At 37.1% G+C, this 12,368-nt stretch overlaps 1 protein-coding gene across 1 annotated transcript in view; it reads right to left on the bottom strand.

Annotated features, from left to right (window-relative positions):
• Window positions 1-1,080: 1,080 nt before the first annotated feature.
• crispld1b (cysteine-rich secretory protein LCCL domain containing 1b) overlaps window positions 1,081-12,368 on the bottom strand; it is a 12,432-nt gene continuing 1,144 nt past the window's right edge. Inside the window, exons 3-15 of the mRNA XM_048164683.1 lie at window positions 8,549-8,667; window positions 8,308-8,440; window positions 6,453-6,568; window positions 6,257-6,357; window positions 4,809-4,970; window positions 4,489-4,549; window positions 4,329-4,395; window positions 4,034-4,164; window positions 3,902-3,945; window positions 3,741-3,813; window positions 3,550-3,619; window positions 2,127-2,260; window positions 1,081-1,787 (exon numbers count right to left, since the gene is read on the bottom strand). Coding sequence (XP_048020640.1) covers window positions 1,736-1,787; window positions 2,127-2,260; window positions 3,550-3,619; window positions 3,741-3,813; window positions 3,902-3,945; window positions 4,034-4,164; window positions 4,329-4,395; window positions 4,489-4,549; window positions 4,809-4,970; window positions 6,257-6,357; window positions 6,453-6,568; window positions 8,308-8,440; window positions 8,549-8,667 — 1,263 coding nt within the window. The 3' untranslated portion in view covers window positions 1,081-1,735. The remainder of the gene's footprint in view (window positions 1,788-2,126; window positions 2,261-3,549; window positions 3,620-3,740; window positions 3,814-3,901; window positions 3,946-4,033; window positions 4,165-4,328; window positions 4,396-4,488; window positions 4,550-4,808; window positions 4,971-6,256; window positions 6,358-6,452; window positions 6,569-8,307; window positions 8,441-8,548; window positions 8,668-12,368) is intronic.

Below are 12,368 nucleotides of genomic sequence, written 5' to 3'. Positions count from 1 at the left end.
TGCAAATATTGGGGGTGTACACCCCGACTGTTACGTAACAGTCGGTGTTATGTTGAGATTCGCCTGTTCTTCTGAGGTCTTTTAAACAAATGAGATTTATATAAGAAGGAGGAAACAATGGAGTTTGAGACTATATGTCATTTCCATGTACTGAACTCTTGTTATTTAACTATGCCAAGGTAAATTCAATTTTTCATTCGAGGGCACCTTTAAATTCATTGAAAGTCTTCTAATAAGATGATTTGTATATATTGGAATCTGATACATTTTTTTTTTCAGTATTCTTTGATGAAAAGAAAGTTAAAAAACAGCATATATTTGAAAGAACATTATAGATGTCTTTACTGTCACTGTGTGATCAGTTTAATGCTTCCTTGTTGAATAAAGCATTCATTTCTTAAAAGAAAATATTACTGACCCAAACTTTTGAATGGTAGTGTACTACTTATTTCTTCATGAGTAAAACTTTTTAATAAGGAGAAATTTAAGGAGTGCATCTCATTAAATTCTTTAAAAACTCTACATTTGATGGCTATATGAACAAGGCAGAAACACACTTGTGATTTTATGATAAACTGCATAGGGTTCTAAGCCTGGAGGCAATGATCTCAAGAGAGCCTGAGAGGGCAAGACAGGAAATGAGAGAGGTCAAGGTGAGTGACAGAGAGCCTGTTACTACCACTCAACCACATCTGTGCCCGACATGGAGGAAATGCACTCCAGGAAGTGAGATTAAAATCATCACACACACCAGCATACACACAATGTCCTTCTTTGTCTGTGGTGCCGGTGCACTGCCAGCAGATCTTGAGTGTTTTTACATGAGGCACGTTGCGTTTTCATTCTTCAAGGTGCAGAGGCTCCGTCTGTGCTTTTTCAGAGTCTTGAATTTGAAATAACCTCACAGCTGTGTTTAGCCAACAATCACAGAAATTCAAATACATAATACATTAAAACTGAACATTGTGATGGGACCATTGTGAAATACTTCAATATACTTTCTTTGCAATAAGATGTACTCTATAATGTTCACAGTCAAAGTCATAATAGGATATTATAGTGATATTTGCAACAGAAGAATTGTGAGTCTAAATATCTTTATTTCAGATTGCATGATAATAAATAACACTAAAAAGTCTCTCTGCTTTTCCATATTGCTCCTTTTGTGGTACATTTTTCAAATTCTTCTAAAGAAATGATTTCCTGGCCTGCCAGGTTGTTACAGTATCAAATTCTGAACATATGCAGCATAATATACTGTAAAGCGCAATACACCATTGAGCAGCTTCTGATATAAAAATATGTTTACAAAAATATAAACTGTAATATTATATGGCCTTTTCTACACATTCGACATGTTCGGACTGTTGTGTTTGCATGCACAATTACCTGTTTTTTTATTTTAAGGAATGCTTTATATATTTATGAGCTTAAAATAACAACATATACCTATATAAAAACATACAAGAATGAATGTAATGACTAAAAACTCACTGTATTTACAACTCGTATATACACGACATTTACATGCAGACAAAAAAATCATGGAGACTCAATTTTCTCAAGACCAGATGGTGTCAAAGTCAATGTCTTTTTTTCCTGTTGAGGAGATTTTTCGTGACAGTACTGGCCTTAAATCCAGCCCAGCAAGACCAGCAAACCAAATGCGTGGTAATTACCGGCTGTTACATTACCAAGAGCTCTATTTCTTTGCATCCGTCCTTGGAGAATGGTTTCAAATGACCGCAAACACTCTGAATGCTTTGCCTCCTGGGGGATTCTGTAGGCTAAATGGAAGAATAATGGCCAATATTAATCCACGTTCAGCAGGATAGAAAGATATATGATTTAAATGCTAGTATGATTCATTAATCACGCTTCAGATACTCATGATGCCCTCAACAGGATATGTAATGAAGCAAAATAAAACCAAGCTGTGTAGGTGGTCTGGTTTTACTCAGTTTATAAGATTACGGTTCAGCCAGCCACTATATAAAATGATTACGTTATCCAACCGAGCTCATATAGAGGGATATTAGATAATTAGTCTGAAGACCAGAAGTCAAGAAGGAAAGATCAGCTACATAGCAGTAGTAGCTCAAAAGCTGACTCAACATGTTCAGTACCTCTCTGAGGTAATGCCATTCTGGTAGGAGCCCTTGTACTGCCTCCTCTTGTCCACAGGCATTACGTCCAGATAACCACCTGAGTCACTTCGAATTACCCCTGCGTGGATAGCTGCCCTGCATATACTGGAATTCTGCTCAGTGGGACAGAAAAAGGAAACATGGGTCATTTTCTACAGCAGTTGCAACAGAAGAGTGGCTTTATAGCTGCAAAAGAGCGACCCAAAGGAGCATTTCATTGCTTAGACATTGTTCTTTTATAGCTCCGGAGATTTATGTGAGTAATCAATTATGTTCAAGTATCAACTGAGTTTCAAATGAATCTCCTAGAATTCCTTAGTGGAAATAAAAGTAGGCATAAAAGCAAATCTGAGCAGTTTGAGATCTTGGTAACACTTTAGTTTAGGGTCCAATTCTCACTATTAAGTAGTTGCCTATTAGCATGCATATTAGTAGGATATTGGCTTTTTATTAGCACTTATAAAACACATATTAATGCGTTATTCTGCATGACCATATTCTACATCCCTTAATCCTACACCAATACCTAAACTTAACAACTATTAATAAGCAGTAATTAGGAGCTTATTGAGACAAAAGCCATAGTTAAAGGGTTAGTTCACCCAAAAATGAAAATTCTGTCATTAATTACTCACCCTCATGTCGTTCCACACCCATAAGACCTTCGTTCATCTTCGAAACACAAATTAAGATATTTTGGCGGAAATCCGAGAAGTATATGACTCGTCCATAGACAGTAATATAATTAACACTTTCACTTAATTTGTGTTTCGAAGATGAACGAAGGTCTTATGAGTGTGGAACGACATGAGGTTAAAGTAATTAATGACAGAATTTTAATTTTTGGGTGAACTAACTAACCCTTTAATAGTGAGAAATGGACCCTAAACTAAAGTGTAAATCTTTTTTGAAAGTTTAGGGGAGGCACATCTGAGAATACTGTGTTTCTGTTACTGTGCAGAAAACTTTGGTAAAAGTCTGTATATGCTCTCCATTTCATCACATTGCAGGCTAGAAGAAACAACTGAGATATTACGGATCTCTTATCATATGTTTCTTAATGATATAATGGTGTTCTAACATAATTAGAAGATTGCAGTGACTTCATAATATTTATAACAAGGCAAAAAGTTGTAAAAAAAAAAAAAAAAAAAAACTCATTTACCCAATCAGAATTTTTCACAGAACAGAATTTTCATGTTTAAAAACACATGTAGGGCAATGTAGGGAAGTAGAATGTATCACATGTTTTTTAATCCTGTGTCATGCGCGAGACACTTCAAAAGATGCAAAATGTGAGAGCATTGATCAAAGATGTCCATCTAGTGCATGTTTACATAGAAAAACAATGGAAAAGCAGTGCGGTGGAATGCAAAAACCTTAAATGGGCATGAAGACTTACATCTGAATAATAGCGGGTCCCGATTACTCGGGCATAGCTGTTGTACAAGCAATTACGAGGACAATACAACCTAAAAAAAACACATCTTATTAGCGGTTGCATTATTAAACAAAAAAACTGTTTTTTCCAAATTTACTACATGGTACCTTGTGTAATCTGTCAATATAATTTTTATTATAAAGTAAGTTCACCTGGGACAGTGTTGGACTGGTTTCTTGAAAGGACAAAATTGTGCCACTGTAGATTCACAATTAACTGCTTTCACTGGAAGTCACAAAACATTTGTTTTTAAATTTCTTTTCGGAAACTCTTGCAACTTTATCTCATTAATAATGATCATACGTGCACTAACCTGGGACGTTTGATACGGTGAAGGCATTGGCACTCTGATTTTTCCTGAGGAATAACATGGAAATAAAATGTAAGAACAATGTTGAACCTACATCCAGCAGCATGAAATAAGCATGTGGGTTCTATGACTTACGCCAGAGTCTGAACTCCATTTTTGAAGGACTTTGAGAATCGTTGCCTTCTGCCCACCCTGGTGACATCCAGCCAGCCTCCATCGTCATCTATTATTCCAGCATGCAAGCCGCTGCCACAAATACTGGATTGCTGGAAAAAGAGCAAAATTAATGAGAGAGACCCTGAGCTGACCACAATCCATCTAAAACTGGATATAGTATTTAAATATGTAACTGTAAAAAATCAACTTGTAATCTTGAGAGCTGATCCCACATAAAAATGAAAAGTAATACAAAACTAATGTATTTACCTACCATGTCATAATGACCTGATCCAATTACTTTTCCATAGTTGTACAAGCAGCCTGGCGGGCACTCGTACCTGTTAAAAGATTTACCGGTCATGAAAATAATACATGGTAGCATGACCTAACCACATTCTTTTGTAACTGATGTGTGAATCAACCTACTTTACCTGTTACAAGTAGTTCCTTTGCATTGATCACGTAATCTAGTATCACATGCTACTTGCTGAGCTGCAGAAAAATTATATAAAAACAAAGATGTGTTATGTATTTTCTGGTTAACCTTTTAGTAATGGATTATCATGTGCTAAATTAGGTGAATACTATTCTCTTTCTTCAATATTAAACTTGTTTCTGCTTGTAAACGTACCCCAAGAGAATGTACATATCTTAGAAACATACATGCCTTCTGATATCACCCAGCAAAGACATTACAGCCCCACCCACTTTTTAGTATCTTAAGTCAAACAATGAACTTAAATCAGCTTACACATCTGGGAAGTACTGATGACTTCATTCCTCTCAATGTTCTCATTGGGAGACGGTGTTGTGGTCTCATCCCTGTAGTGAGGGTCATGGCTTCGGACGGGCTCTGGTTCGATATAGTTATTTTCCTCTGTCTCGGGGGTGTAATGATAATGACTGCCATCATCTGAAGTGAGAACAATTTAATTACATTTTAAAAATGTTACAGCCTTTACAAATGTTAGCTAAAAAAAAATTCTTCTTTAGGGATGTAAATAGTTACAAATAGTTCAATCAAATTAAGTACATACGGAAGAGGATTAGGGCTAAGCAATAATTAAAAAATAAAACCATCTCGATATTAAAGTTGTTAAATTTCAAGAAAAAAGTCGAAATAAAATGTTGAGAATAAACTCGTTAAATTTTGAGAAAAAGGTCGAGATAAAATGTTGAGAAAAAATTAGTTAAATTTCAAGAAAAAAGTCGAGATAAAATGTTGAGAATAAACTCGTTAAATTATGAGAAAAAAGTCGTTAAATTACGAGAACAAACTTCTCATAATTTAACGATTTTTTTCTCGTAATTTAATGACTTTATCCTCAACATTTTATCTCGACTTTTTTTTCTCGAATTTAACGACTTTTTTCTCATAATTTAATGAGTTTATTTTCAACATTTTATCTCGACGTTTTTTTTCGAAATTTAACGACTTTTTTCCTCATAATTTAACGAATTTGTTCTCGTGATCTAACAACTTTTTTCTCGTAATTTAATGACTTTATTCTCAACATTTTATCTAGACTTTTTTCTTGAAATTTAACGAGTTTTTTTCTCGTAATTTAATGAGTTTATTCTCAACATTTTATTTAGACTTTTTTCTCGAAATTTAACAAGTTTTTTCTCGAAATTTAACAACTTTAATCTCGAGATGGTTTTATTTTTTTATTATTGCTTGGCCCTAATCCTCTTCCGTAACTAGATAATACAGTGGCCAAAAGTGATATCTGGCCTAGGATGATTTTCACCCTTTATTCAAATGTTATTTGGTTTTTCTTTTTCTATGCCTTTTGTTTTGGGTAGTAAAATAAAACCTGTAGCCTTTTTTTCCAAATAATTTTGTCAGGTAAATATCTTAACCAAATATTTAAAAAAAAAAAAAAAAAAAAAAATCATCCTCATATTTAATCAAACTTGTATGATCATTAAAAACAAATATCCCCTTCAGACATTACGTTTGGCCACTACTGTACGTTATGATAATGAATCAAAATGATCGCAATTAATCACATATCAATTTGCTGCAAAAAGCCCCCAAATGAAGATAATTCACATTTAATTGAAATTGAATTCTTTCTTTCTTTCTTTTCATTGTTTTTAATCACACTAAATTAACAAGTTAAGTCTACCGTATTTAAATATGTAACAAAAAAAGGAACATTAAACATCAGTTGAGTAATATATTCAGTTTAGTACCTTTATAGCAAAGGTTGTTTCTGCAACCGCCACCATAGCTGGGTGGGCAGGCAGAGCAAGGGGTCCCGTGCTTGTATGGTGCATGTCCCCACCAGTTACCTCTGAGAAAAGGATGCCAAATGGTAGAAGCTATTAATAGTGCTTTATTAGAATTATATCATATTGAAAATGACAAAAAAAAGATGAAGATTCTTACGGGGGAGAGTAATTGCAGACCAGATACACGGCTTTGGCCCAGATCATCCCCCATACATTCATGTTGTAGCACACATTGATGGCACAGCCAATTTTGTTGCTTGTGGCCCAAACCAGCTGTGAACAAATCATAATATCACATTTACTATAAATCATATCTCACCTGCTTGATTGCTTGTATTGTCACAAAATTTAAACTATATTATCATCCATCTCGAATCTGCTAAATGTGACTATAAGGCATGAAGATATTAAGATATTATAAACATGAATTCTTTCCCTGCCATTGACGGAATTTTCCAGCAATTTCCAGCAAAAAAGTTTTTATTGTCATACAGTAAAGGCCACTATTACGCATCTTCTGAAAGAGTACAGAATCTCTGGATCAAGTATTGATAAAAAAGTATGCATTAAGCTAGCATAAAATGGTAAAAATGCTGGTGAGGAAAGGGTTAACATTATGATTTTCTGTAAAGCTGCTTTGAAACAATGTATGTTGTGAAAATACAAATACACTATATAGCCAAAAGTTTTGGGACGCCTGCCTTTACGTGCACATGAACTTTAATGACATCCCATTCTTAATCCGTAGGGTTTAATATGGAGTTGGCCCACCCTTTGCAGCTATAACAGCTTGAACTCTTCTGGGAAGGCTTTCCACAAGGTTTAGGAGTGTGTTTATGGGAATTTTTGACCATTCTTCTAGAAGCGCATTTGTGAGGTCAGGCAGTGATGTTGGCGAGAAGGCCTGGCTCGCAGTCTCTGCTCTAATTCATCCCAAAGGTGATCTATCAGGTTGAGGTCAGGACTCTGTGCAGGCCAGTCAAGTTCCTTCACGCCAAACTCACTCATCCATGTCTTTATGGACCTTGCTTTGTGCACTGGTGCGCAGTCATGTTGGAACAGGAAGGGGCCATCCCCAAACTGTTCCCACAAAGTTGGGATCATGAAATTGTCCAAAATGTCTTGGTATGCTGAAGCATTAAGAGTTCCTTTCACTGGAACTAAGGGGCCAAGCCCAACCCCTGAAAAACAACCCCACACCATAATCCGCCTCCACCAAACTTTACACTTGGCACAATGCAGTCAAGCAAGTACTGTTCTCCTGACAACCGCCAAACCCAGACTCGTCATCGGATTGCCAGACAGAGAAGCGTGACTCCTCACTCCAGAGAACACGTCTCCACTGCTCTAGAGTCCAGTGGCGGCGTGCTTTACACCATTGCATCCGACGCTTTGCATTGCACTTGGTGATGTAAGGCTTAGATGCAGCTGCTCGGCCATAGAAACCCATTCCATGAAGCTCTCTACACACGGTTCTTGAGCTAATCTGAAGGCAACACAAAGTTTGAAGGTCTATAGCTATTGACTCTGCAGAAAGTTGGCGACTTCTGCTCACTGTGCGCCTCAGCATGCGCTGACCCCGCTCTGTGATTTTACGTGGCCCACCACTTTGTGGCTGAGTTGCTGTTGTTCCCAATTGCTTCCACTTTGTTATGATACCACTAACAATTGACCGTGGAATATTTAGTAGTGAGGAAATTTCACAAATGGACTTATTGCACAGGTGGCAACCTATCACGGTACCACGCTTGAATTCACTAATCTCCTGAGAGCGACCCATTCTTTCCCAAATGTTTGTAGAAACAGTCTGCATGCCTAGGTGCTTGATTTTATACACCCGTGGCCATGGAAGTGATTGGAACATCTGAATTCAGTGATTTGGAGGGGTGTCCCAATACTTTTGTCAATATAGTGTACATTTGAAAAATGTATTTTTTACAAAAAATTTTTTATATTTGACCTGCCAAAATTTTGAGAATATTGTTGATTTGGTCATGTGAATGTGGATTTACCTGTGTGTAATGCGTGCAGACCGGTCCAGAGCATCTGTAGGGGCAGTGAGGGTTACACTCTTGTGGATAGGGGTAACTGAAATCTCTCACCTCATCATACCAGGCTTGGACATGAAATGTCGGGGGTCTGTCTCTAAAGAAAATCATATTTAAAGCAAACAGTTAATGCACTGCATGAGATCTGCATGAGATGCAATTGTTATTTGATGTGACCTCAATATTGTTTTTATCCATACAGCACCTGCCCCAGTGAGCTCCCAGGTTTTGCCCGATCCGGGTCAGTAGGTGAGACGGTCCATGTTCCCACAGACAAGTGTGTGCCCAGTGCTCAGCACTCCTCTCTAGTTCAGTGTCCCACACCTGTCACAGCGTAGAAACACAAGTCAGGTTCACACAGCAGCATAAACGGTTATCAGTCTTGTATTTGAGTCCTAAATACAGTTGCGTTCAAAACAGTTCAGGTAATTACAAGAGTGACAACCTATTTTCAAGAGAATATAACTGTACTGGACAACGTCATTCTGTACAACATGCCACTCTGCGCTGCACCCGTGTGTCTCGTGTGTTGCGCATTTTCATGTGTGGTTTCGGTAATTTGCAGAGACGGAATGAACTATGCGTCACTGTCTTCCACCAACATAGGTTACCATAGGTTGCCAATCCTAAACACTGACTGTATGAATGCAGGTAACACAGCAGTTGAACCTGTCACAATTTGTGCAGTAAATAAAGGTAAAAGGTCCAGATATTAAAGGCACAATATGTAATTTTTTTTTTTTTTTTAAATATCCAGAAAACGCTAGAACAATGTAATATATTTTGTTGACTTGTGTACTTGTGTTTCCAAGAATGTTAATAAATCCAGAGAAATAAGCAATTTTAACCAGGACACGGACCGCGTCCGTGCATCGCCTATCAATGACATTATACTCGCGTTACCCTCGATTTCTGGTTTTATTTTGTAGAAACCATGGAAACACCAAAGACACTTTAATATATTATGTGTTTTTATTAGACAGGTGAGTAACCGTTTGGATTAATCGACAGAAATTGTTATGTAGCTCAACACAGCAAGTCTTATTTTTACGTCATAAAGCTACGCAATTGTTTTGATTAAGCGACCTCTAGCAGCACAAAAAAAAAATAATAATTTACACAGTAAAATACCGTTTTCCATCGAAACAGTAATATACTGTAAAGCAATGCATTCTCTCTGATATTTTTTACAAATAATATTACCCAGAATGCATTGTAATATACAGAAGTAATATACTGTAAAACAATGCATTCTGGGTAATATTTGTTGACAAATAAAATGACCCAGAATGCATTGTTTTTACGGTATATTACTGTTTTAATGGAAAATGGGTTGTTTTGTTTTTTTACAGCTATTTTTAGTGTACATTTTGTGCCTTTAAAGGGATACTTCACCCAAAAATCATTTACTCAGGGTAGTCTCAGCCTAAAACGTCACGCCCACGGACCGTTGGCTGAATGTCTGATGCATATGGCACACTTAACTGGAAACGCTTTAGGATTTTCAAAGTCGTCATCTGATTGGTTGAATTCTACAGGATGTCCGGGAGACGTGGGTGTCGCATTCTTTAACGATCCACCTGGAAACAAATGCCATGACGCCAAACGCCCTCGCGGAAGAAGAACGCCGTCATGTTTACAACTGTGACAATGAGCGTTTACCAGGATCAACTAAACACTGGATTTTCAAAAGTATGTGACGTTCACGGCTCCATTGTTGCAGAAAACGTTCTTAAATTGGTCTGTAAAAACGGTCTGTAATTGTAGGGACATAGACTTTACATTTTCATACCCTTAAACATAATGCGAAACAAAACGAATTGTGATTGGTTGCGTTACATGTCAGTCAAACATCCTCTTGGGCAGTCTTTGGCCAATGAAAGCTGCAATAGAGTCTGAAGGTCTGGCTACGCGAGACTATACTCATGGTGTTCCAGACCTGTAAGAAATTTTGAGGAATGTCTCAATGTTTCTTTTGTCCATGCAGTGGAAGTAAATGTACACCATTGGTTACCAACATTTTTCAAAATATCTTCTTTTGTGTTCCACAAAAAAAAAAAAAAGGGAAAAGGGAAAAGGAAATTCATACAGGTTGACATGAGGGTGAGTAAAAGATAACAGAATTTTCTGGGAGAACAAATGTTTTAAAGAGCAAAAGCACCTCAAAAAACATTATTTTGGCATACGGTTGAACCTGCCTATGTACGTCAATGCACGGTTGTTTCTGACCAGTAGATTGATACAAATCTACAAGTGGGCCGGTTGAAGTTAAAAACCATAAAGAATTTCTGTTTCACTAACTTGGGACAAAAGACATTAAAACTGCCATTAGGATCGCCACAGGTTTAAAGTGTTTTGTATGAAAGAATAAGCACAGTGTACTGTTCTGCACAGGGTTCTGATTATTTCAATACACAGCAGCTTAATTTAAAATTACATATACGTAGTTTGCTGCCCTGCGCTAATCTGTTCCATATGTGCAGAGCTGGTGCATTCCATTCCGGCAGTTCTCAACAAATACTACTGCTGAACCACCTTGATAATTCTTTCGTATTGCATAAGAAATTACCTGAAAATTACCTTGCATTTTAATCTTACTTAGATGCTACTTAGATTGCATTCCTGCTGTTTATGATATTAAAGCAAGCTGTATAAAATATGTCTTGTTGTCATCAACATGCACTTAAAATTTCTACCATCAGTGTGAATGTAATATCGGTCATTAAGTCTCATAAAAGCATAGCAAGCTTTCTGCATATGAGCAGAACCAACACAGAGATGCAAAGCCCGCTGGCATTTTACGTGGCCTTTGAGACCCGTCTTGACATTGTTTATTTGTTGTGATGCCTAATTTGCAGTTACAGCGACCATCTGGGTGCATTCCAAGGGAGATATGCCTCCTCTGTGACTCCTTCCACTTCCTTTTCAGAGTAATTACCCAGAGGACTGCGCAGAATGGAGGTAGCTAATGTCTCCTCCCCTACCTGCGCCCCACACAAAGACACATTCTGTTAAACTTTGCTGTGGGATACGGGCAGGTGGGATTTGACAGATTTAACACTGAATTGTTCAGAGTCCCAGAGCGCCACAGATGTTATCAACTCAAAAGTAATTGACTAAGAAGAATGTTTTGAAACGGTTCTCTTACAGCTGATTACAAGTGTCAGTCGTATGGAATGATCCATGTACAGTGCAGGGAAATATATATTTTAGGACTAAAAGGAGAGCTACTGTTCAGTTGTACACTTATAATAATAGGATGGTTTAAGTTCATTTAGAGTGTTATATTCTATTCTGTTCTTTGATGTGCGAGTCAATATTTGCCTCCATTCCTGCCAACTGCAATGCAGCGGGAAGAAGCAGCAGCAGCAGCAGCAACAAACCATAGACGGTTCTAAGAAGTATCAGGTCATATTTGGCCAGAAAGCAATGCAAGGTCTGGCTGAGTGCCACATATAGTAGGTGAGCCACAGAACGTGGGAAGGAGAAGCTGCATTTTGGCCTCCCTGATGTACCTGATGAACTGTTTGTTATAGCCCACAAACTTGACTGTAGTTCAATGTGTTTGAATGCATTTGTGCAAAGTGCGGTTACGGTGTGGTACCCGATACTGGTTGGCAGTGCCATCTGATAAATTTATGAGCCCCCTAATGACCCCACCAATGTATAAATAGACTTTTAACTCACAATTCAATGGAAAAGTTGTACTTCAGCACCATTTTTAAATCCTTTTCAAAGTCACATGACATCTTATAGAAGGTTTTTGCATTTGTAGTAGTTTTTGAAACACATTTGATATTTTCTTCGTCCTCATGTAGTTTGATTTAATGAACGATATAGTAGTAGTACCATATTAATTATCAGCCAATATTAGAGATTTTTAAGTTATTGGTATCTGCCAGTAAACACATGTGAACAATAAAAGCCTGTATTTTATTTAAAATCAATTCTGTTATGATGTCTAAATTCACTTCATTTAAGTTTTTAGTGTTTTAGACAAAATGTCATTCAGACAAAATGATAAT

Source organism: Megalobrama amblycephala, linkage group LG17, assembly GCF_018812025.1.
Source record: "Megalobrama amblycephala isolate DHTTF-2021 linkage group LG17, ASM1881202v1, whole genome shotgun sequence".
NCBI classification, from domain to species: Eukaryota; Metazoa; Chordata; class Actinopteri; order Cypriniformes; family Xenocyprididae; genus Megalobrama; species Megalobrama amblycephala.
Note: the sequence above shows the minus strand (reverse complement) of the source record. Positions and strands in the feature narration are given on the sequence as shown.